This window comes from Narcine bancroftii, chromosome 4 (assembly GCF_036971445.1).
Source record: "Narcine bancroftii isolate sNarBan1 chromosome 4, sNarBan1.hap1, whole genome shotgun sequence".
In the NCBI taxonomy this organism is placed as follows: Eukaryota; Metazoa; Chordata; class Chondrichthyes; order Torpediniformes; family Narcinidae; genus Narcine; species Narcine bancroftii.
In genome coordinates this window covers 205,962,474-205,987,361 of record NC_091472.1, presented here as the reverse complement: position 1 = coordinate 205,987,361, position 24,888 = coordinate 205,962,474, and the positions used below count along the sequence as shown (strand labels likewise).

Genomic DNA, 24,888 nt, shown 5'->3' with positions numbered 1-24,888 from the left:
AATTAAAAATGTATTTTGAAGTAAATACGGAATCAGTGGAAGATAAGTTTATACTATGGGACGCAATGAAAGCATTCATTAGAGGGCAAATAATAAGTTATGTAACCAAGATGAAGAAGGACTATAATCAGGAAACAGAGCAGTTGGAAAGGGAAATAGTAAACATAGAAAAAAAATTAGCAATGAAGGAAGATACAACTAAAAGAAGAGAATTGGCGGATAAAAAAATAAAATATGAAACATTACAAACATATAAGGTAGAGAAGAATATAATGAAGACAAAACAGAAATATTATGAACTAGGTGAAAAAACGCACAAAATCCTAGCATGGCAGCTTAAGACAGAACAAGCTAAGAAAATGGTATTGGCATCAAGGAAAAAAGACAAACAAATTACATATAATCCAAAAGAAATTAAGGAAAACTTTAGAGAATTCTATGAACAATTATACCGAACTGAAAACGAAGGGAAAGAAGGGAAAATAGATGAATTTTGACTAAAATTGAACTACCAAAACTACAAATAGAGGAACAAAATAAATTAACAGAACCATTTGGAACAGTAGAAATACAAGAGATAATAAAAAAATTACCAAATAATAAGACACCAGGAGAGGATGGATTTCCAATAGAATTCTACAAAACATTTAAAGACTTATTAATACCGTCCTCCTGGATGTAATCAACCAGATTGATGAAACACAAAGCTTACCAGATTCATGTAAAACAGCAATAATTAGAGTAATACTAAAACAAGGGAAAGATCCACTCTCACCAGCGTCATATAGACCAATATCTTTGCTAAACTTCCCACTTCCCACTTCCATGTTGACACATTTTTACATGGCCCCATGCATTGCCAAGTTGAGACCACCCGCAAATTAGAGGGGCTATTCCGTCCTGGCAGTTTTCAACCAGACGGTATCCTACAAACTTCTCTAATTTCCGAGCTCCCTTGCCCCCCCAATTCTCTTTTACCTCATTCTTCCTCTCCCTTTCCTTCTCATTCCCTTCTTCCACCTGCCTATCCACCATATTCTCCTTCCTCCAGCTCTCTACCCCCTTCCTTTCCTTCCCCCTACCAGAGTGCATCTTTCTTATCCCTCTGTCCCTTTCCCTGATCACATCTTGGCTGCTTTCTTTTCTTTCTCCTCCCATCAGCATTTGCCTTCAGCCTGTCCTCTTCTTCCATCCCCCCACCACCCTACATTTTTGTGTGCCAGCCCGGTTTCTTGCTATTACTGATGAAGGACTTTCAGCTTGAAATGCCAACTTTCCTGCTTTCCATGGATGTTGCCTGACCTACTGTGTTCCTCCTGAGGTTTGTGTGTTGCTCGAATTTTCCAGCATTTGCAGATGTCTTGTTTACATCCATTGTTTCCCATTATTCTGTGAGGACTGGCTACAAACTGTTTATGCAAGCCTCTATGTGGCACTACTGTCTTTAAACCACAGACTTCACTGGTGGTCAATATGCTCTGCTTTTCACAGGAATGAACCCTGATCTCAAAATTTCAATGCTCTCTGCTTAATCTGCACCAACAGACATTATTATTTTGTGAATTTCTTTGGATGATATTTTTTCATAAATCCACTTAGTCTTCAACTTGAAACATCAACTGTTTCCTTTTCCACAGATGCAAGCAGACTGCCTGAGTATTTCCACCATTTTGTTTTTGGCTTGTAATTACAGCATCTGCAGACATTTATTTTACACATCAAATCCATTTTAAGCATACAACCATAACAATATTAATTTTTTTAGACAAAATAAAGACATCTTGTAACCCATCTGATTGCTCTTTCAATTGGGTTAGAAAAGCAGGAAAACATGCGTATGCAGCTGAATGGAAAGATTGTATGAAGCCAGCTCATTTCCTTTTGTACTTCATGAATCCAAAATCATTTCCTGTGCGTGTAATTTTACTATAAATATTGCATCTTGCTTTTATCCTGATAACAACAGTATTCTATACCAATGATATTTTAACTGATGATATCAAATGCCTTTGACAGGGGAAACTGCAAGAGCAAATATATAAAGAAATAGCAAACAGTTGCAAAAGCACAAGGTTGTGATAGTAGGCATTCTTAACTTTCCGCATATTGACTCGTACTCCTATACTTTAAAAAGGCTGGCTGGGTTAAAGTTTGTCAAATACGTTAAGGAAAATTTCTTAATAGAAGTCCCAACTACAGAGTGCTAACTGGTTCTATGATTATGGAACAAGACAGGACTGATGTGTGTAGGGTAACACTTTGGATCTAGTGATCATAATGCCAAGTTTCAAGATAATTATGGAAAGGGATAGATCTGGTCCTCGGGCTGAGATTTTAAATTGGAGAAAGGCCAATTTTGATTAAATCATAAGGGATTGGGGCAGATTGTTTTATGGCAAAGGTGTGTTTTGCAATTGGGAGGCATTCAAAATAGAAATTGAGAGTTTGTATGTTCTTGTCAGTATTAACTGGTCAAGTTTAACAGTTATAAGAAACCTTAGTTTTTAAGAGACATTGTGGCCCTGGTGAAGTAGGAGGAGGAGGTGCACAGTAGGTATAGGCAGCAAGAAACAAAAGAGGTACTCAAGGAGGATAAGAAATACAAAAAAGCACTTAAGAAGAAAATCAGGATGGCTAATGGAAGGCATGAAGTTGCTCTGGCAGAAAAGGTTTAGGAAAATCCCAATGGATTCTGCATATATCTTCAGAGCAAAAGGATAGCAAGGGACAAAATTTGTCCTCTTGAAGATCAAAGGGGGCACCTATGTATGGAGTCAAGAGATGGGAGAGCTTTTAAATGTTTGATTTTTGCCTCTGTATTTACTCAGGAGACAGACACTGAATTATAGAAGTAAATAGACAACCACCAGTGAGGTCATAGACCCCCATAAAGATTACAGAGGCGGCAAATAAGAGTGAACAAGTCCCCAGAGACTGACAAGATCTTCCCTCATATTTTGAGGGAGACGTGCTGAAATTGTAAGGGCTCAAGTAGAATAGTTAAAACATCTTCAGCATGCTGAGGTACCGGAGGATTGGAACACAGGAAGGACTCTATGAACAATCCAGGAAATTATAGGCCTATGTTCCTGACTTCGGAAGTGGGCTAGTTATTGGAAGGTATTCTAAAAAATTGAATAGACAAGTATATGGATAAACAGGGACTTATTAGTTATAGTCAACATAACTAATTAATAGTGCATGGTAGGTCATGTCTAACCAATCTTTTTTAAATTTTTTATTTTTCACACCATAAACCACATTGATCAAGATACATACATTTTCCTTTTCAAATATATACAGTGTCGTTTTCTCCCCCCCCCCTCCCATCCCATCCTCCCTACCTCCCCTCCCATTCATTTAAAGTACAGAATCTAAGATACATTAAACCAGTCAAACAATGTTGTCACTCAATAAAAATAAACAAGAAATTACACTGAGTCAATTCTTTGCATTTCCTTCTCCTTCTGTCATTTTAGGTGGTAGATGTCCCCGGTAGGTTTTCTCTATTGTGTTTCATGTATGGCTCCCATATTTGTTCAAATATTTCAATATTATTTCTTAAATTATATGTTATTTTTTCTAATGGAATACATTTATTCATTTCTATATACCATTGTTGTATTCTCAAGTTATCTTCTAATTTCCAGGCTGACATAATACATTTATTTGCTACGGCTAGGGCTAACCTAACAAATCTTTTTTGTGCACCATCCAAATCAAGTCCAAATTCTTTGTTTTTTTGTTACTTAGGAGGAAGATCTCTGGGTTTTTTGGTATACTGCTTTCTGTAATTTTAGTTAATATCTGGTTTAGATCTTCCCAAATTTTTTTCACTTTCTCACACGTCCAGATTACATGAATTGTTGTTCCCATTTCTTTTTTACAATGAAAACATCCGTCAGATACTGTTGGGTCCCATTTATTTAACTTTTGAGGTGTAATGTATAGCCTGTGTATCCAGTTATATTGTATCATACGTAACCTCCTGTTTATTGTATTTCTCATAGTTCCAGACCACAACTTCTCCCATGTTTCCTTCTTTATGTTTAAATCTTGTTCCCATTTTTGTTTAGTTTTACCATTTGTTTCCTCATTCTCCTTTTCTTGCAGTTTAATATACATATGTTATAAATTTTTTGATTATCATTGTATCTATAATCACATATTCAAAATTACTTCCCTCTGGTAACCTCAGACTGCTTCTCAATTTGTCCTTCAAGTAAGATTTCAGTTGGTAGTATGCCAACACTGTATCTTGAGTTATATTATATTTATCCTTCATTTGTTCAAAGGATAGTAATTTATTTCCTGAAAAACAATTTTCTATTCTTTTGATCCCTTTTTTCTCTCATTCTCTAAAGGAAAGGTTATCTATTGTAAAAGGGATTAGCTGATTTTGCATCAGTATTAGTTTTGGTAATTGGTAATTTGTTTTATTCCTTTCTACGTGAAACTTCCAAATATTGAGCAGATGATGTAATACTGGAGAATTCCTACGTTGTACCAATTTTTCATCCCATTTATATTAATATATGCTCAGGTATGTTCTCCCCTATTTTATCTAGTTTTAATCTAGTCCAATCTGGCTTTTCCCTTGTTTGATAAAAATCTGATAGGTATCTTAATTGTGCGGCTCTATAATAATTTTTAAAGTTTGGCAGTTGTAAGCCTCCTTGTTTATACCAGTCTGTTAATTTATCTAGTACTATCCTCAGTTTCCCCCCTTTCCATAAAAATTTCCTTATTATTTTCTTTAACTCCTTGAAGAATTTCTCCGTCAAGTGTATTGGCAATGCCTGAAATAGGTATTGTATCCTTGGGAAAATGTTCATTTTAATACAGTTTACCCTTCCTATTAGTGTTAGTGGTAAGTCTTTCCAATGCTCTAAGTCGTCCTGTAATTTTTTCATTAGTGGATAATAATTGAGTTTATATAGATGGCCGAGATTTTTATTTATTTGTATACCTAGGTATCGTATTGCTTGCATTTGCCATCTGAATGGTGATTCTTTCTTAAATTTTGAGAAATCCGCATTATTCATTGGCATTGCTTCACTTTTATTTGCGTTAATCTTGTAACCCGACACTTCTCCATATTCCTTCAATTTCTTATGTAATTCTTTTATTGATAATTCTGGTTCTGTTAAGTATACTATAACGTCATCTGCAAATAAACTGATTTTATATTCTTTGTCTTTTATTTTTATCCCTTTTATTTTATTTTCTGTTCTTATCAATCTGCTATGGTTCTATAGCTAACGCGAACAATAAGGGTGATAGTGGGCATCCCTGCCTTGTTGGTCTGCTTAAGTTAAATTGCTTTGATATATATCCATTTACTGTCACTTTCGTCAATGGCCCCTTATATAATGCTTTAATCCAATTAATATACTTCTCTGGTAAACTGAATTTTTGTAATACTTTGAATAAATAATTCCATTCTACTCTGTCAAAGGCCTTCTCTGCATCTAAAGCAACTGTTACTGTTGGAGCTTTATTCCCTTCTACTACATGAATTAAGTTAATAAATTTACAAATATTGTCTGTTGTTCATCTTTTTTTAATAAATCCAGTTTGGTCCAGATTTACCATGTACATAGTCGGCTAATCTGTTTGCTAATAGTTTAGCTATTATCTTATAATCTGTGTTAAGTAAAGATATTGGTCTATATGACACTGGTGCGAGTGGATCTTTCCCTGTCTTTGGTATTACTGTAATTATTGCTGTTTTGCATGAATCTGGTAAGCTTTGTGCTTTATCAATCTGGTTGATTACTTCCAGGAGGGGAGGAATTAATAAATCATTAAATGTTTTATAGAATTCTATTGGGAAACCATCCTCTCCTGGTGTTTTATTATTTGGTAGTTTTTTTTATTATCTCTTTTGTATTTCTACTATTTCAAATGGTTCTGTTAATTTATTTTGTTCCTCAATTTTAGTTAAAAATTCATCTATTTTGTCTTCTTTCCCTTCGTTTTCCGTTTGGTATAATTGTTTGTAGAATTCTCTGAAGTTTTCATTAATCTCCGTTGGATTATATGTGATTTGTTTGTCTTTTTTCCTTGATGCCAATACCATTCTCTTAGTTTGTTCTGTCTTAAGCTGCCATGCTAGAATTTTGTGCGTTTTTTCTCCTAGTTCATAATATTTCTGTTTTGTCTTCATTATGTTCTTCTCCACCTTATATGTTTGTAGTGTTTCATATTTTATTTTTTTATCTGCCAATTCTCTTCTTTTATTTGTGTCTTCCTTCATTGCTAATTCCTTTTCTATATTTGCTATTTCCCTTTCCAACTGCTCTGTTTCCTGATTGTAGTCCTTCTTCATCTTGGTTACATAACTTATTATTTGCCCTCTGATGAATGCTTTCATTGCGTCCCATAGTATAAACTTATCTTTCACTGATTCCGTATTTATTTCAAAGTACATTTTAATTTGTCTTTCAATGAATTCTCTAAAATCCTGCCTTTTAATTAGCATGGAGTTTAATCTCCATCTATACATTCTTGGAGGGATGTCCTCTAACTCTATTGTCAATATCAGGGGTGAGTGGTCCGATAATATTCTAGCTTTATATTCTGTTTTTCTTACTCAGTCTTGGATATGAGCTGATAACAGGAATAGGTTTATTCTTGAGTATGTTTTATGTCTACCCGAATAATATGAATATTCCTTTTCCTTTGGGTGTTGTTTCCTCCATATATCCAAAAGTTGCATTTCTTGCATCAATTTAATTATAAACTTGGTTACTTTGTTTTTTCTGTTAATTTTTTTCCCGTTTTATCCACGTTTGAATCCAAATTAAGGTTGTAATCCCCTCCTATTAGTATGTTCCCTTGCGTGTCTGCTATCTTCAAAAAAATATCTTGCATAAATTTTTGATCTTCTTTGTTAGGTGAATATACATTGAGTAAATTCCAAATCTCCGAATATATCTGACATTTTAAAATTACATTTCTCCCTGCTGGATCTATTATTTCCTCTTCTATTTTAATTGGTACCTTTTTACTGATTAATATAGCTACTCCTCTAGCTTTTGAATTATATGACGCTGCTGTTACATGTCCTACCCAATCTCTCTTTAATTTCTTGTGCTCCATTTCAGTTAAATGTGTTTCTTGCACGAATGCTATATCAATTTTTTTCTTTTTTCAGTAAATTTAGCAATTTCTTCCTTTTGATTTGGTTATGTATTTCATTAATATTTAAAGTCATATAGTTCAACGTAGCCATTTCATACTTTGTTTATCTTTCCTTTCGGGTTTCCTCATCATCACCTTTCCTTCTTATCCATTTCTGCTTTCTTGTTTTGAACACTTTATAAGACAACATTTCTAAAACATCAAACATTTCCCTTATTCTCCTATCTAAAATTTCTTTAACCCCATTATCCCCTCCCCTTCCTGAGTTGCCCTTTATCCCTTGTCGGGCAACCACATCTCCCCTCTCCATTTGGATTTGCGAATTCACTCGCAAGCGTCAACTGATTTTGCAGTGACCGTAACTCCTCCCCACCCAGCCCCCCCCAGAAAAGATTTCAATTTTCATATATAACAAAGGTCACTCTTTTAATTCCCTCCTTAGTTCCTCTCTTCCCTTTCATTCCCTTATTAATTCTTATCTATACTCTATATATTTTCCTTTAAATACGGATACACTCATGTACACACATATATACATACACACCTATATATATATATATATATATACATACACACCTATATATATATATATATATACATACATACCTATATATAACTCAAAACGGTCAACCAGTTTACCTATCTCGGCTGCACCATTTCATCAGATGCAAGGATCGACAATGAGATAGACAACAGACTCGCCAAGGCAAATAGCACCTTTGGAAGACTACACAAAAGAGTCTGGAAAAACAACCAACTGAAAAACCTCACAAAGATAAGCATATACAGAGCCGTTGTCATACCCACACTCCTGTTCGGCTCCGAATCATGGGTCCTCTACCGGCACCACCTACGGCTCCTAGAACGCTTCCACCAGCGTTGTCTCCGCTCCATCCTCAACATCCATTGGAGCGCTTTCATCCCTAACGTCGAAGTACTCGAGATGGCAGAGGTCGACAGCATCGAGTCCACGCTGCTGAAGATCCAGCTGCGCTGGATGGGTCACGTCTCCAGAATGGAGGACCATCGCCTTCCCAAGATCGTGTTATATGGCGAGCTCTCCACTGGCCACCATGACAGAGGTGCACCAAAGAAAAGGTACAAGGACTGCCTAAAGAAATCTCTTGGTGCCTGCCACATTGACCACCGCCAGTGGGCTGATAACGCTTCAAACCGTGCATCTTGGCTCCTCACAGTTTGGCGGGCAGCAACCTCCTTTGAAGAAGAACGCAGAGCCCACCTCACTGACAAAAGGCAAAGGAGGAAAAACCCAACACCCAACCCCAACCAACCAATTTTCCCCTGCAACCGCTGCAACCGTGTCTGCCTGTCCCGCATCGGACTTGTCAGCCACAAACGAGCCTGCAGCTGACGTGGACTTTTTACCCCCTCCATAAATCTTTGTCCGCGAAGCCAAGCCAAAGAGAGAGATATATATATATCACACACACCCATATGCACACATACATATAGTTCGTGGTCATTTTTACTCTCGTTACATGTCTTCATTTGTCTGCCTGTTTTGTAGTTGTTCTGCAAATTTTCGTGCTTCCTCCGGATCCGAGAATAGTCTGTTTTGCTGCCCTGGAATAACTATTTTAAGTATCGCTGGGTAGTTTAGCATAAATTTATATCCTTTTTTCCATAGGATCGTTTTTGTTGTATTAAACTCCTTTCTCTTCTTCAGGAATTCAAAACTTAAGTCTGGATAGAAAAAATTTTTTTGACCTTTGTATTCCAGTGGCTTTTTGTCTTCTCTTATTTTCTTCATTGCTTTCTCCAATATATTTTCTCTTATTGTATATCTTAAGAATTTTACTAAAATGGATCTTGGTTTTTGCTGTGGCTGTGGTTTCGGAGCTCTATGTGCCCTTTCTATTTCCATTTCTTCCTGTAATTCTGGTCTTCCTAGGACCCTAGGGATCCAATCTTTTATAAATTCTCTCATATTCTTGCCTTCTTCATCTTCCTTAAGGCCCACTATCTTTATATTATTTCTTCTATTATAATTTTCCATTATATGTATCTTCTGAGCTAACAGCTCTTGTGTCTCTAACTTTTTATTAGATTCTTCTAATTTCTCTTTTAAGTCCTCTACTTCCATTTCTACGGCTGTTTCTCGTTCTTCCACCTTGTCCACTCTTTTTCCTACATCTGACATGACCATCTCTATTCTATTCATTTTTTCTTCTGCACTTTTAATTCTTTTTATTTCACTAAATTCTTGTAATTGCCATTCTTTCACTGATTCCATATATTCTTTAAAAAAATATATATCCATTGACTTGCCTTTCCCTTCTTCCATTTCTCTATGTTGTCCTTCTTCCTCTGGGTTGGTCATCTGTTGTTTCCTTGTTTTCTTTTTACTCTCTTTCTTGTTCTCGTTGTTTTCTGTGTTCTCTTCCTGTTGTGTTGCAGCTGTCATCCTCAGCTGTGGAGATCGACTCCTCAGCTGTTCCCCCCTCCCGTCAGTGTGTTTTTTTTCATGCGCGGTTGCGCACTTTTACTTGGCTCCGCGAGCCATTTTTGTAGTCCCGAGCTCGGGACTTCCACTGACCTTAGGGAGCGGGCTTCTCTCTCCGCGGCGGGCCTCCTCGGACAGGTAAAGCCTTCACCTTTTTCTTCCGACGTTCTTTCTTCTTCTCTTCTTCCCGTTGCTTTCGACTTTTCTTTCTTCGCTGACATTTTCTTCCCGCCTTTACTTTTACTTTGTTTTAATTTTTATTCTTGTACCTTTGTGTTTTGTGTATTTTTTTTTAAACTTTTCCGGAGAGGGCTGGAGTTCCCTGACCGGCCACTACTCCATCACGTGACTCCTATGTCTAACCAATCTTAAATAAATTTTTGAGGAGTTGATAAATAAAAGGCAGTGGATGTTGTCTACAAGAACTTTAGGAAGGCCTGTGACAGAGTCCTGCATGGAAGGTTGGTCAAGAAGGTTTAGTCACCAGGCATCCAGGGTGAGGTAGTAAATTGGATTAGACGCTGGCTTTCTGGGGGAGAAGACAGAGAGTGATAGTACAGTATTGCCTCTCTGACTGGAAACCTGTGACTTGTGATGTGCCAACAAACTGGTTGATAATATGATAAACTGGATCAGCAAATTCGCAGATGACACTAAATTAGAAGTGTAATAGACAGCAAGGAACACTTCAAGCTTGAGGAAGGATCTCAAATCGGGTGTAAAACAGGCTGCAAATTGAGGGCTCAGTAGTGGAGAGAGTCAAAGACTTCAAATTCCTGGGAGTCAACATCTCCAAGGATCAGTGGCTATACTTTGTGAGGTGTATGAGGAAATTTGGTACGTCACCGAAGACTCTCATAAACTTCTACAGGTGTAGCATGGAGAGGATTCCAGCTGTTTGCATCACTGCCTGGTATGGAGGCCCCAACTGTCAGGACAAGAAAAAACTCCGGAGGGTTAATATGGTCTTCACGCCATCAAGGACATCTACATGAGGCAGTGTCTTTAAAAAGCAGCCTCTATCCTCAAAGACCACCCAGGCCATGCCCTCTTCACTCTGCTTCCATTGGGGAAAAGGTACAGGAGCCTAAAGATGAGCACTCAGCAACACAAGGACAGTTTTTTTTCCGCTGCCACCAGATTCCTGAACCATCAATGATCCAAAGACTGCCTGACTTTTTGTGCCCTGTTATTGTTATTATTTTAGTGTAATGTAAGATGGTTATAATATGAATGTTTGTTCTGTGAAGTTGCCGCAAAACATTGAATTTCATGGCAATAAATCCTGATTCTGATACAAACAAGTGTGAAGTATTGTACTTTGGGAGGATAAACCAGGGTAGAACTTACATGGTAAATAGGGGAGAACTGCAGAGTTGAGCAGATCAGAAGGATCTGGGATACCAATACATTAAGAGAGCTTTTGACACATTGGCCTTCAGTGTACTCAAGGTATTGAGTATAGGAGTTGGGATGTTGTGTTAAAGTTGTACAAGACATTGATGAGGCCTAATTTGAAGTATTGTGTGCAGTTTTGGTCCCCTACCTACAGGAAAAATGTCAATAAGATTGAAAGTGTGCAGGGAAGATTTACAAGGCTGTTGTTGGGTCTTGAAGAGCTGAGTTATAGGAAAAAGTGCAATAGGTTAGGACTTATTTCTTGCAGCATCATAGTACAAAAGGTCATTTAATAGATATATAAAATGGTGAGGGCTATAATTGCAAGCAGCCATTTTCCAGAGGTTGGGTGACAAGAACTAGCAGACATGGATTAAGGGTGAAGAGTGAAACATTAAAAGGGAAAATTGGAAGGATCTTCTTCGCTCAGAGTATGGCGAGTGTGGGTTCGATTTTGACGTTTAAGAGAAGATTGGACAGGTGCACGGATGGGAGAAATAAATGGGGCTATGGTCTGGGTGCAGGTCAATAAGACGGTGGAATAAACATTTCAGCACAGATTATAAGGAGTGAAGGGCCTGTTTCTGTGCTGCAGTGCTCCATGGTTCTAAAGCAGAGTACCAAGTCCATAGATTCGTTTTAACGACATTGTATTTCATAGTGCCTCATCCATTTATTCTTGTCTCTGTAACACAGAGATGTATCCATTTATAATAGATCAACTCCAACTCACTGATTTACTTGACTCCAAGGATCCAGATGATACTGTGTCCCTGCTGCCTCTACTTTTTGAACTGAGCTGAGGCGATGAGGAAGGCGAGTCATCTATGTAAGGCATGGTATCCCGGTTCCTGCTTGGATCTTCAACCCGATCTGCACCATAGGAAAAGGTTGGGGCAATATTGCTGAAGACTGTGTCTGGAGAATTAGGAAATACCAACAAAGCCAAATGTCAGTGTAATCCAGAGAAGACAATTAATCCACAGCACATGCAAGACTGGCAAACAATTAAAATATACTGTAGAATACACTACTCTGCTCAAAAAGCAATGCTGGTTTGATTTTGCTGTATTTTTTTTTAGACATACAGCATGGTGACGGGCCCTTCCGACCAACATTCCTATGCTGCCCCAAATACCACAGTTAACCTACAAACATGTACGTTTTTGAAGGATGGAAGGAAATTGAAGCACTCGAATAAAACCCCATGCAGACACTAGGAGAATCTACAAACCACTTACAGACAGGGGCAAATTCAAACCAGGTCGCTGGCGCTGTAAAAGCATCATGCTAACCGTCCTGCATTCTGGGCCATTCAATTTAACATCAGTCAGAGGGTTTCCAGAAAGGGAGGGTTGGCATGGACAGCGATGGTGGAGATGGAAATCAGCATGCAATGATGGTAACAATAAGCTTATTGTCATACTCAGAAGTACATTGTACATTATTCACCAAAATTCTTACTTGCTGCAGCCACATAGGTAGTTTAAAAAATGAATTAAATTAATTCAGTATGGAAAGAGATAATAAATATATAGGTAGAAAGGTAATAAATAGTTAGTTACACTTAGTGAAAGTAGATGTGGTGCTTCAATAGTGCAGACAGATCCTTTTGACATCCTGGAGTAGTTTATGATTTGGGTAATAGGACATTCAAGAGGATGAAAGGCTATAGTTTTAAAAAAAAAATTCTTGAACTTGGAGGGATTGGATTTCTTTACCTTCCATATGAAGGTAGCAGTGATGAGGCTGTGACCAGGATGACGGATATTTTTAATGATGTTGGCTGCCTTCTCAAAGGGTGCACCTCAAATGGATGGGAGATTGGAGCCTGTAGATGAATTTGGTTATATATCTGCAGCCTTCCATATTCCTGGGCATTCAAATTAAAAATCTATGCAGTGATGCAGAATACTTTCCACAGTGTGGCTATAGAAGTCTTAGAAGTTTGACAGAGTATTCGACTACGTGCCAAATACCCACAGACTTATTGCCTTCTTGTGTTGCCTCAATGTGCTAGCTCCAAGAGAAGTCCTCTGGCATGTCAGCTCTCAGGAACTAACACATTCCACCTCTGTCCTATCAAAGTGGACAGGTGACTGGTCCCTTGGCCTCCCCTTCCTAAAATCCAAATACTGTAATGTTGAGAGTGAGATTGTTGTTCTGGCACCACCCAAACCAGATCCTCAATCTCCATCCTATATTCTGACTCATCATTTCCTGTATTTCAGCCATCAACAGTCACGTTGTCAGCAAATTTGTCTATTAGAACAGAAATGAACTTGGCTACACAGACATGAGTGTTGAGGGAATGGAACAAGGAACTCAGTACACGGCCTTGCACCCCTGAGTTGTCATTGAGGAGGAGGTGATGTTGTCAATCCGCAATGATGAGGAAGTTGAGGATGGGCAGCGTCCTAGATCCTTCTGTTTGATTATTAGTTTTACTGGTATAATGGTGTTAAATGCTGAGCTGAGGTCAATGAACAACAGCCTGACATGGGTGCTCTGGTTCTTCAGATGATTTAATGCAGAGTGGGTCAAGACCAAAGAGATACAATTCCTAACTTTAAATGAATTTCAGCAGGCATTTGTATATGAAGGACACAAACCTAGAGTGGTGCAGTTGGGCAAACAAGTCCGCAGGATGTAGTGAACAGATAGACTTAATTGTGTTGAATAACTAGGATTCTGCACAAGCCTTCGGATGAAAATCATTTGCCTCGTAACTAAAATTTCTAGCCCATGCAATGTGGCCTGTTCATCATCTTTAGTGCAAACTAATTTTCCTACAAAACGGTAATCACAAGTATACAAATGTACACACCATTCAAACTGCAGCCAACAAGCACTGTATTCTCATACAAACATCTTCTTTTATTCGAAGTGCCATGGAATTTTGCAGCATGGAACCAGGTTCTTTGACCCAGTCTGTGCATACCCAAGCCAGACCCATCTGACTTCCTTCAGCCATATTCTTAACTATTATCATCCATGAACTTGTTTAAATGTTTTTTAAACTTTACAAATGCACCTGCTTCTTCCTTTAGCAGCTCTTTCCATATATCCATCACTCTCTGTGTCAGAACGTAGAGATGTAATGTATTATGTTGACTGCTTGCTATTGGTGATGACTGTAGATTGGCTCCACCCTACTGGTGTAACAGATGGTGCAACTTATCCCACTGGTCAGTAGAGGTGGCTTCTTCTGTTAATAAAAGTCTATAGTATGATACAAGCCTGGTCCTTGCTAATGGCATATCAATTTTATTAACACTAAGAAAGTAAACGTTTCTATTATTTAAAGGCAGTGGCCCTTTAAAATCTACACTGAGGCGTTCAAAGGGTCTAGAAGCTTTGATCAATGAGGAAGGTGAAGGTTTGTAATAACATGGTTTGCATTCAGCACAGACAGGGCATTGTCCAGTTAGGGTTCTCACATCCTCTAATGTATAGGGCAAATTAAGAGATTTCACATAGTGATAAAAATCTGGTGACCCCCAGGTGGCACAGCTCTTCATGAAGAAATTTTAATCAGTCTATCTGCAGACTCGCACAAGATGTCATAGTCATAGGTAGAAAGTTTGATGTGCCATCGCATAATTTTACCATTTTTAATCTTGCTCTTCAATTTAGTGTTGAACATGAAGGCAACAGATTTCTGATCAGTTAACAAGGTGAACTTCCTACCAGCTAAGAAGTGTCTCCAGTAGCGGATAGCTTCTATAATAGCTCGTGTTTCCTTTTCAATGGATGAGTGTTTTAATTCTGGCCCATGTAATGTGCGAGAAAAGAAGGCTACAGGTTTGCCAGCTTGATTTAGTGTGGCAGCTAGAGCAAAATCAGATGCATCCGATTCCACTTGGAAAGGTAAATCTGTTCAATGTTTTCAAAGGCTAGGAGGGCCTCATTACTCAAAGGAAAACTGACTGTTTTAAAAAGAAGTCATGCTTTGTCAGCATAGTTTGGCACCCACTGAACGTAACAGGAGAAAAACCCTAAACAATGCTTTTGCGTTGTTGGAGGGGGCAGCTCCATGAGTGGTCGCATTCTCTCTGGATCCAGACTGATTTCTCCTTTACTTACTACGTAGCTTAATATTGGCAGGCTCTTCGTGCGGTACACACACGTCATTATTCAGGGTTAAATGCAAGGTTTTGGCTACTTGGAGGAGTTGTTGTAAATTCTGATCATCATCATTCAAGTCTTTGCCACAGATGGTAACCTTGTCCAGATAAGGAAAAGTGGCCTGCAACTTATAGGTATCCACTAACCTATCGATCTCTCTTTGAAAAACGGATACCCCGTTAGTGATGCCAAAAGGAATTCTCTTAAACTGAAAGAATTTGTCATCTGTCTCAAAAGCAGTAAATTGCCTTTCTTCCTTATGGATGGGAACTTGGTGGTAAGCTGATTTCAGATCAATAGTAGAGTATATCCCGTATTGGGCAATTTGAGTGACCTAGTTGAGTTGTACCTGTTTATACTTTGGCTGTAATCCACAACCATTTTAGGTTTCACGTCATTTCTGACCACTACTACTTGAGCGTGCCAAGGACTTGTGCTGGGCTCGATGACGTTTTCCTTTAGCAAGTTCTTAACCTCATCTTTAATAAAGAGTGTCTTCTTTACTGTAGCGCCTACTTTTTGTAGCTATAGGCTTACAATCTGAGGTCAAATTGGTGAAGAGACGAGGGGGTTCAATTTTTAGAGTGGACAAACCACAAAACTTCTTTGGTGAGACAGTGATGGGAGACAAAGAGCCATTAAATGCCAATATGATACTTTTCAATTGGCAGTGGAAGTCTAGACCCAGAAGCATTGGAGCACATAGGTCAGGGAGTACAGAAATCTTGAAGTGAGTATATTCATTGTCATGTATTTTTAAATTAATTTTGCAATAACTTGTTGTATCTTGTTCTAGTCCCAAGCAAGCCATCATGATCCTGCGCCTAGATGGGTATAACGCAAGATTTTGTGCTCTTGCAGTCAAAGGGTGAATGTAACTGTCTGTACTGCCTGAATCAAATAAACAGTTAATAGGCTGCCCATTTACCTCCACTTTCATCATGGACGGCTGCAGATTGTAGGATTTATCCTGATTTACCTGCATGGAAGCCAGGATTGGATCTCCTTGTGGCAGAGGCATGTAGGGCCTCGTCTCGTCACTCGTCAATCAGTTAGATTATTCAGAGGAAGTCGATGTCGGGCTAGATGAATCATTGACTCTCCAGCTCAGCATCGTGGTGTTATGACGACAACCTTGCTTAGTATCAATGCTTGAGCGCTTCTTCTTTTGCTCGCCACGTGTGCCAGATGTTGACTCTCTAGCTTGGGAACCTCTGCCCCAAAGACCCTTCTTCCCTCAGTTGGCACAGGTATCTTGCCGTGCGAGGCACCAGTTGCGGGCATGTAGTGCCAAGCCGCAGAGGTAGTACTTCGGGGACAGCTTTTGCGCCTTGGTTTTGTAGTGCTCCGTAGCGAATCTTCACTACAGGTCGGTCTGAGGGGTGCTACTTCTGCACTTCTCCCTTGCTCGAATGCTTTCACTCCTTGTTGCGCAGTTAGAAGCATCTTCGCTTGTTGCAGAGCCACATTAAAGGTCAAGCCCGGAGTCTCCAGTAGATGCTGTCTAAAGTATCCTGATTCCAGAATGTGTCTAAGCAAGGACCAGGCTTGCATCATACCATAGGCTTTTATTAACAGAAGAAGCCATCTCTACTGACCAGTGGGATAAGTTATACCAGTAGGGTGGAGCCAATCTCCAGTCATCACCAATAGCAAGCAATCAGCATAACACATTACATCACTACCCAGGGGTGGCCAAACATTTTTGGTGATAGGCTTCATACAGAAATATAAGGAGTCACATGTGAAACAATACAGCCCAGCAGTTTTCAAGTTACACTGCTAGAAAATGGTCTTTTTACACCAGATAACCCATACCATCAAAAATACATTTTCTATTAAAATAACTGCTGATATTAGTTTATTTTTCTTAGAGGGTCTTTATCCCAGAAGATGGTGATTCTGTGGAATTCGCTGCCAATTAAAGCAGTGGAGGCTACCTCAGTAAATATATTTAAGACAACGTTGGATAGATTTTTTACATAGTAGGGGAAATAAAGAGATCTAGGGAAAATGCAGTTAGGTGGAGATGAGCCTATCATCAGATCAGCCATGATCTCATTAAATGGTGGAACCCTGGGTGAACAATGAAATCCAGAATCTGCTGAGACCTAGATCACAGGCATTCAAGTCCGAAGATCCAGATCAATACAGAAGGAGCAGGTATGAGCTGTGGAAAGCTATCTCCCGGGCAAAGTGGAGATTCTGGATGAAAATGGAAACAACAAGGGACACCCAACAGCTGTGGCAGGGCCTAAATGCCATAACCTGCTACAAAACGAAATCTGGTGAAGTAGCAGACGGCAAAGCCTCATTCCCAGAGGAAGTCAATGCCTTCTACACCTGATTTGACGACAGCAACAGTGAATAACCATTCCTCTGCTCCCCCACATCCCCTGATAATCCCATCCTGTCCATATCACAAGATCATAAGAAAAAGGAACAAAAGTAAGCCATTCAGCTCATCAAGTCTGCTCTACAAATCCACCCCAAGCTAAACTGATCTCACATCTAGTTCCATGTTCCGGTCTTTTCCCCATATTCCTTGATACCTTGACTAATTAGATACCTATCAATCTCTCTCTTAAATTCCCCCAACAATCTGGCATCCAAAACGAATTCCACAAATCCATGATCCTCTACTAAAGAAATTTCTCCTCATCTCTGTCTTAAATGGGTCCCTTCTAATTCTAAGACTATGCCCTCTTGTTCTGGATTCACCCACCAAGAGAAACATCTTATTCACTAATGCTTTCAACATTTGAAATGTTTCGATGAGTTCCCCTCTTATTCTTCTATACTCCATCTATCTAAGGATAATATGCTTGTTGCCTTCAGGAGAGTGAATCTGAGGAAAGTATGCAGCCCGGACACATTACCTGGCCAAGTATTAATAGCTGACCAACTTACCAATGTATTGATGGATATCTTCAATATCTCACTATGGCAGGCCAGGGTCAACAGGCATCAATCATATTGGTGCCCAAGAAGAGTGCAATAACCAGTCTCAAAGACTATCGAGCAGTAGCACTTACATCAACAGCAATGAAATGTTTTGAAAGACTGGTGTTGAAGCATATCAGCTTCTGTGTGAGCAGCAACATTGGTATGTTCCAGTTAGTCATTTGTATTAACAGATCTATAGCAAATGCCACCATACTGGCTCTACGCAAAGCCCTGGAACACCTTGTCAGCAAAGCTGCTCTTTATCGACTACAGTTCAACATTTAACACCATTCTCAAAACTCCTCAGCAAACCTGGGACTTAACACCCCATGGATCGTGGATTTCCTCACCTCCAGACCACAGTGAGGACTGGTAAGAACATCTCCTCCACCATCTCCAGGATTACCAGAGCACCACAGGGCTGCGTTCTTAGCCTCCTGCTCTACTCACTTTACACCTACGAATATGTGGCTTGGTACAATAACACCATCTTCAAATTTGCCAACGATACCACAGTAGTGGATTGTATAAAGTGATGTCAGCATACAAGAGGGAGATCAGAAACTTGGCTGATTGGTGCACCAACAACAACCTCGCACTCAACATCACCAAAACCAAGATCCTGACTGTTGACTTTAGGAAGGGAAAGCCAGATATATAGAATCCAGTGATCATTGGGAGATCAGAGGTGGAGAGGGTGAGCAAATACAAGTTCTTGGGAGTCATCATCGCGGAAGATCTTTCCTGGACTCAACACACTAATGGCATTGTGAAGAAAGTATGTCAGCGCCTCTACTTCCTCAATAGTTTGTGGAGGTTTGGTATGACACCAAAAACCCTGGAAAATTTCTACAGATGTGTGGTGGAAAGTGTGCTGACCATCTGCATCATGGACTGTTTTGGGAACACCAATACCCCCGAGTGAAAAGCCTTCCAAAAAGGTGTGGGCACACAGCAAAACCCTCCACACTATCGAGAACATCTACAGGGAATTCTGCCATAAGAAGCCAGCAGCAATCATCAAGGATCCATACCACCCAGCATACGCTCTGTTCTCACTTCTGCCATCAGGATTGTGCACTTCATTTAATTTTTTATATTCTCTTTGTATTCCAGTTTACATTTGTTATTTGTTACAATGTATACGTTGTGTACTTTTTTTTGCACTAACAAAAAGTGCCAATTCTGCCAAACCTGCAGAAAAAAAGAATCTTAGGGATTGTCTGTGATGTCATGTATGTTCTCGGACAATAAATCTGAAGCAGGCTTGATGGCCTACTTCTTATGCTTTTATAACATCCCTCCAATTACCATATCCTTTGGCCAAGACAGTTTTGAATCCAATCTGCCAAGTCTCCATCTTTTCATTCTCCAAGTTTTAATCATGACAGGTGAACACATACGCATGGAATGAAACAAGAAAATCTGTTGACAATGTGATTGTAATTAATACACAAGAGTGATGGAGAATCTCAACAGGTTCTGCAGTGTCCATAGGAGGCAAAGAATCATTAATGTTTCAAGCCAGTGCCATTTGTCGAAGTATTCAAAAATTGTAATTTATTTTTTACATTATAATTTGTGCTAAATTAGGTATTTTTCCATCAACCTGCACCCAGACTAAACCCCTCCCTTCCATGCAACTTTTCAATCTTCTCACAGAGCAATTGGTGCGGTACATGTAGATACCGACATTCTTTTTCATCTACGGATGTTACCCACTGTTCCTTCAACAAGCCATTTTTTGATCCAGATTGTAGAATATTCAGTTTCTTAAATCTCCAGCATTACCAGAGGATTGCATTCAGAATTGGCTGCCAGTCAGTAGTGATGGAAGGGTGTTATTTTGGCTGGAGATCTGAAAAGAAAAAAGGTGTTGGGTGGGTTACTAAGTTTGCAAATTATACAAAGATTGGTCGAGGGCTATCAAAGAATATGAAAAGATATAGATCAGTTATGGCAGAGAAAGAGCAGATGGACAAGTGTAAGGTGTTCCACTTTGGGAGGTCAAATGCAAGAAAAATGGATATTGTTCATGGCAGGGGTCTTAAAAGTACAGTTGTGGGGATCTGGTCCTTAAAAGTTGCCATGCAGTTAGATATGGTGTAAAGAGGCTGTATAGTATGTTTGCTTTCAATGGCTGGGCATTGAATACTAAAGTAAGGAGGTCATGTTGCAACTGTACAAAACTTTGGCTAGGCCACTTATATGCAATTCTGGTCATCCAGATAATGGATGTAGAGGTTTTAGAAAAAAATTTATGTATCTATATATCGATATATATCTATATATAATCGATATATAGATATATATAAATAAATAAAAATCTACCAGGATGTTGCCTGGATTAGAGAGCATGAGCTGGAAGGAGATGTTGAACAAACTTAAGTTGTTTTCTCTGTCACATTAGAGGCTGAGGGAACACTTGATAGAGCGTAGACAGAAAAAATCTTTCTTCCAGGATAAATACTATAGGGTTTATGAAAGGGTGAAAAGTTTAAGATGTGCAGGGAAAGTTTAAAAAAAACACACCAGAGTGGTAGGTGCCTGGAATGGGCTGCCAGTATTAATGGTGGAAACAAATACAATAGTAATGTTCAAGAAACTTCAAACTGAAAAATGAAAATGCACGGAATAGAGGGATACGAATTAAGTTTGCTTGATTTGGACATCATGTTCGGCACAGACACATAGGTCAAAGGGATACAGCACAGTAATGGGCCTTCCGGCCCATGAGCCCACACATCCAATTACACCCATTTGACCAATCAACCTCACAAACCTTCATGGGAGGAAATCAGAGCACCCAGAGGAAACCCACATAGTGACGGAGAGAGCATATAAATGCAACAGATTCGAACTGGACTGCTAGCGCTATAATAACATTACATGAACTGCTACCCTAACCCTGCAGCCTCAAATTTCTATGTTCTGTGTAACTGCATCTCCCAGAGAGCAATAGATTTGTGAAACTTTCTGCCCAGTGAGGCAGAAGAGGATGCTGATTATAGACATTGATAGACAAATCTTTGAATAATAGGGGAAACAGACATGTCAGTGGAGCTGAGCACATGGCCAGATCAACCATGATCCACCACAATAAAATGGGTGGGGGGGGGGGGGGAAGGGGAGGGAAATGTCACACTGGATTCATAGAAACATGGTTGAAAGGAAGGCATGACTGGCAAGGCGTTCCAAGATATGAAATCTTCAGGTGTTGGTAGGGAAAGGGTGGTCATAGAAAGTGGAGGATCATTGCAATATACTGCAGTAAGGAGGCAGGGTAACCTTGAAGGCTCTTCAAATGAGCCCAAATGGCTGAGTATAGAAACAAAGAGTGATCACTTTGCCATGTGCATGCAAAGTCAGTGGGAGATAAAGGTACAAATCATACAGAGCTGCAAAAATATAGGGATGTCCAGTAAAGGATTTTTAACTTCCACAAATTATTGCCTCACTGTAAAAAGGCGAAGAGGAGAGATTTTTAAAATGTATCCAGGCAAGTTTTTTTTGAACCAGACCTCTGTTGAAGGAGAGAACATTGGACCTTATCTTCAGGATGTTGCCAGGAAAGTGGTTGAAGTGACAATGGGAAAGCATGTTGAAAATAGTGATCACAAGGTAGTCGTGGTTAGGGATAAGCATGTAATTTTTTTTTGTTGCTGCCAACTAGTTTGCAAGTTACTACAGTATTTTGTAAGAAATATTACCCATATACTCTAATTATGGGAATAGAAAAATTACCTTATCCAGAATATAACAAAGCTCTAAATCAGATGTGGAGCCGAACTAAAGCAGTATGGAGTATCCTCGTATTACTGCTGTAGCATACACACTACTGCAAAGTGTGGAAAGAATGACACACACCCGTTGAAGCCGAAGACTAATTTATTGCACTGGCAGCTCTGCTTGGGTTCTCTCTCTGATGCTGACAAGAGTGGCTTCACAGTAGCACCAGCCTTGGATTGGGAGGCATTCCTGCCATTGCTCGCTGTTTTCCGCCGTGCAGATGGTCACCTGGGACTAAGGTCATTGGCCTCCATGGGGTCTGCACAGTTACTGGGGTCAGCCATCTTGTGTACCGGATCATGTCCCAGTTAGCAGATTGCTACACGACCACCACCACCCCAGAACTGGCAATCAGAGCACAGTTTGCCGCTTTGGTGGCCTACCTCTGCATCGCAGGTGCTGAGTGGAGGTTAATGTGCTGATGAGCACTAGTTTGAGGAGGTCAATGGCGAAAGTCTCTTCCTTATTGCCAATATCCAGAACATACATCAACCCGTGGTGTCAAATTACTTTATATGTTCCCCTATATGGCCATTGCAGAGGTGTACTGGGTGCCCACTCCAAACGAAAACGTACTCACAGGTGTCTAAGTCTTTGGGAACATAGGCTTTGACCTGGCCATGCTGCGGTGGCTGTGTCAGCCAGCGGGACCGTCTGTGGTCACCTCGTGGAGCAGTCAATCATGGTGAGGATATTTCTCGTCCTGCGGGAGACCCATAGCTTCCCTTCGATGTCAATATGGACATGACTGAACCTATGTCACACTGGCTCAAATGTTTGGGGGTGGGAGGGGGGGGTGTGTCCCTGACACGTGTCTGCACTTTGAACATCTGAGAACATGCAGGTCTTGGCCCACTGACTGAACTGTTTCCAAAGGCTGTGCCACGAACCTTTTGGCCACCATTTTGACAGAAGTTATGATGGCCGGGTGTGCCAGGTTGTAAACCGCGTTGAAAACCTGCTGCCTCCATGCTGACGGCACGATGGAGCGGGGTTTGCAGGTGGAGACATTGCAGAGGAGCATCTAGTTAAGAGGGCAGATGGTGACATCCTCCAGCCTGAGCCCAGAAACTGCCGTCCTGTATGCCAGAATCTCAGGGTCTTCCTGGCTAGGGCAGAATGGTCTATTCCCAGGGACAAGGCCTGGAAGGACTCGATCGCAGGGCGAGACATTGAGAGCACAAAAGTGCAGGTTAATAGGTCCTTGAGGAGCTATTTGCCTTGCTCTGGAGGCAGCAACAGGAAGTCGAAGACCCTGCTACCATGTCTTGATCGAGCAGTAGTAATGTCAGTCGTCGGCATTGATCTGCCGAAGGTGGAACTGGGTCTCGGCCTGCTTGAACCACTTGTGGCTGCGAAGCCCATAAAGTTGGCAGCTTCAATGAAACCACATGAAGAGCCACTTGGTCCATCATCTCTGGGTCCTACTGCCACAAATGTAGCGTGCATGCTGCTGTGAAGTGTGGAAAGAATGACATGGACCCATGGAGTCGAATTTGAAGACTGATTTACTGCACTGGCAGCTCTGCTTGTATTCTATCCCTGCTGCTGACAACAGGAATGACATCACGGCAGCACTGGCCTCTGATTGGGTGGCGTTCCTGTCATTACTTGTTGTTTCCTGCTGTGCAGGTGATCACCTGGGACGAAGGTTGTTGGCCCCTGCAAGGTCTACGCGGTCGCCACATTCGTCAGCCATCTTGTGTTCCAGGTCACGTCCTGGTTAGTGGGCCGCAACAATGCTATTTATTTGTCAGTATTAAATCAGAATTCCACTGTATCTTGCACTGATGTATATTTGCACATGCATATATCTTGGACTGCCTCGATGCTACTAATAATATGTATTTATATATTAAAATTGAAGAGGGCCTCAATTGGTGTGATAAGTTATTCATCCATGTTTTTATTAACACAGGATCAAACATGGACAGACCAAAAGCTAATTATTTTATTGTAAATTTTGAAACGGTATTTCATTTTTGGAAAAATTATGAAAGCTCTCGGAACCTCTACAATGATTTTATTTTTAATGGTATTTTATTAGAAAAGATACATTTTCTCTAACTTTAAGGTCCTTTGACACCAATATATGATATTGCAAAGTTGTGATTTACCACATAAATGTTTTTAGATCCTTGCTTTAGATGTCGGCTGCAAAAATAGTTCTTTTTTAAATCTTAGCAGATGTTTAACAGTGTAGTCCTTGAATGACTATTTTCCTTTGGAAAAAATGATCAGTACCCAAATTAAATTTACCGATTCCGAATAACGCTTGAAAACAAAATGCAACTGCCAAAGCTAGCTGAGTACAGAGTTTAAAATGACCCAAGTTAAAGGTATGCAGTATTCTACAAATGCAGTGCCAATATTCCATGTTAAAAAAGCCTCAAAGCTCAAGTTACATCCTGTACACTCAAAAACATGATTCAATTAGGCCAAGCTGGAGAGCCAAAGGGAGGTGCTCAACACCAGAGTGGTGTCAGAAGGCCACCCACTCACACCACAGAAACGAAGGAATCAACACCAGGAGTCCTTCTGATCTTTTCTGGAGGCCCACAATAGCAAAGTATAATATGCTTCTAAACATGCACACACAAAATAACAAAGTATGATATGATTCAAAACATCCACACACTTGGAAAAAAAGCATCATTTTTAATTCAAGTCCTTGGAAAAGCACCATCTCTATGATCTATCCCTTTACTTACTTTCAATTTTGTGTAGCACTATTCCTATTAGCTTTTCAAAGAATAGTATTTATCTAAAGTAAAATGCAGGAGATAAAGAGAGGCATCGTTGATGTAGCAGTTACCGCAATGCCTTTACATTGCTAGCGATCGGGACTGGGGTTTGAATCCTGCGCTGTCTGTTAGGGATTTTTATGTTCTCCCCATGTCTGCGTGGTTTTTTCCCCAAGGGGCTCCGGTTTCCTCCCACCTTTCAAAAATGTACTGGAGTTGTAGGTCAATTGGGTGTAATCAGTTGCAGAATCTATGGTAAGAGAAACAAGAGCT

General features: G+C 39.9%; 1 protein-coding gene across 2 annotated transcripts in view; it reads right to left on the bottom strand.

Annotated features, from left to right (window-relative positions):
- LOC138761507 (breakpoint cluster region protein) overlaps nucleotides 1-24,888 on the bottom strand; it is a 294,540-nt gene that overhangs the window by 231,583 nt on the left and 38,069 nt on the right. For both annotated transcript variants that reach the window (XR_011356352.1, XM_069933745.1), the window contains exon 2: nucleotides 11,742-11,926. Coding sequence is in view for 1 of the 2 variants with exons in the window: in XM_069933745.1 (XP_069789846.1) it covers nucleotides 11,742-11,926 (185 nt within the window). In the remaining variant the exon portion in view is untranslated. The remainder of the gene's footprint in view (nucleotides 1-11,741; nucleotides 11,927-24,888) is intronic.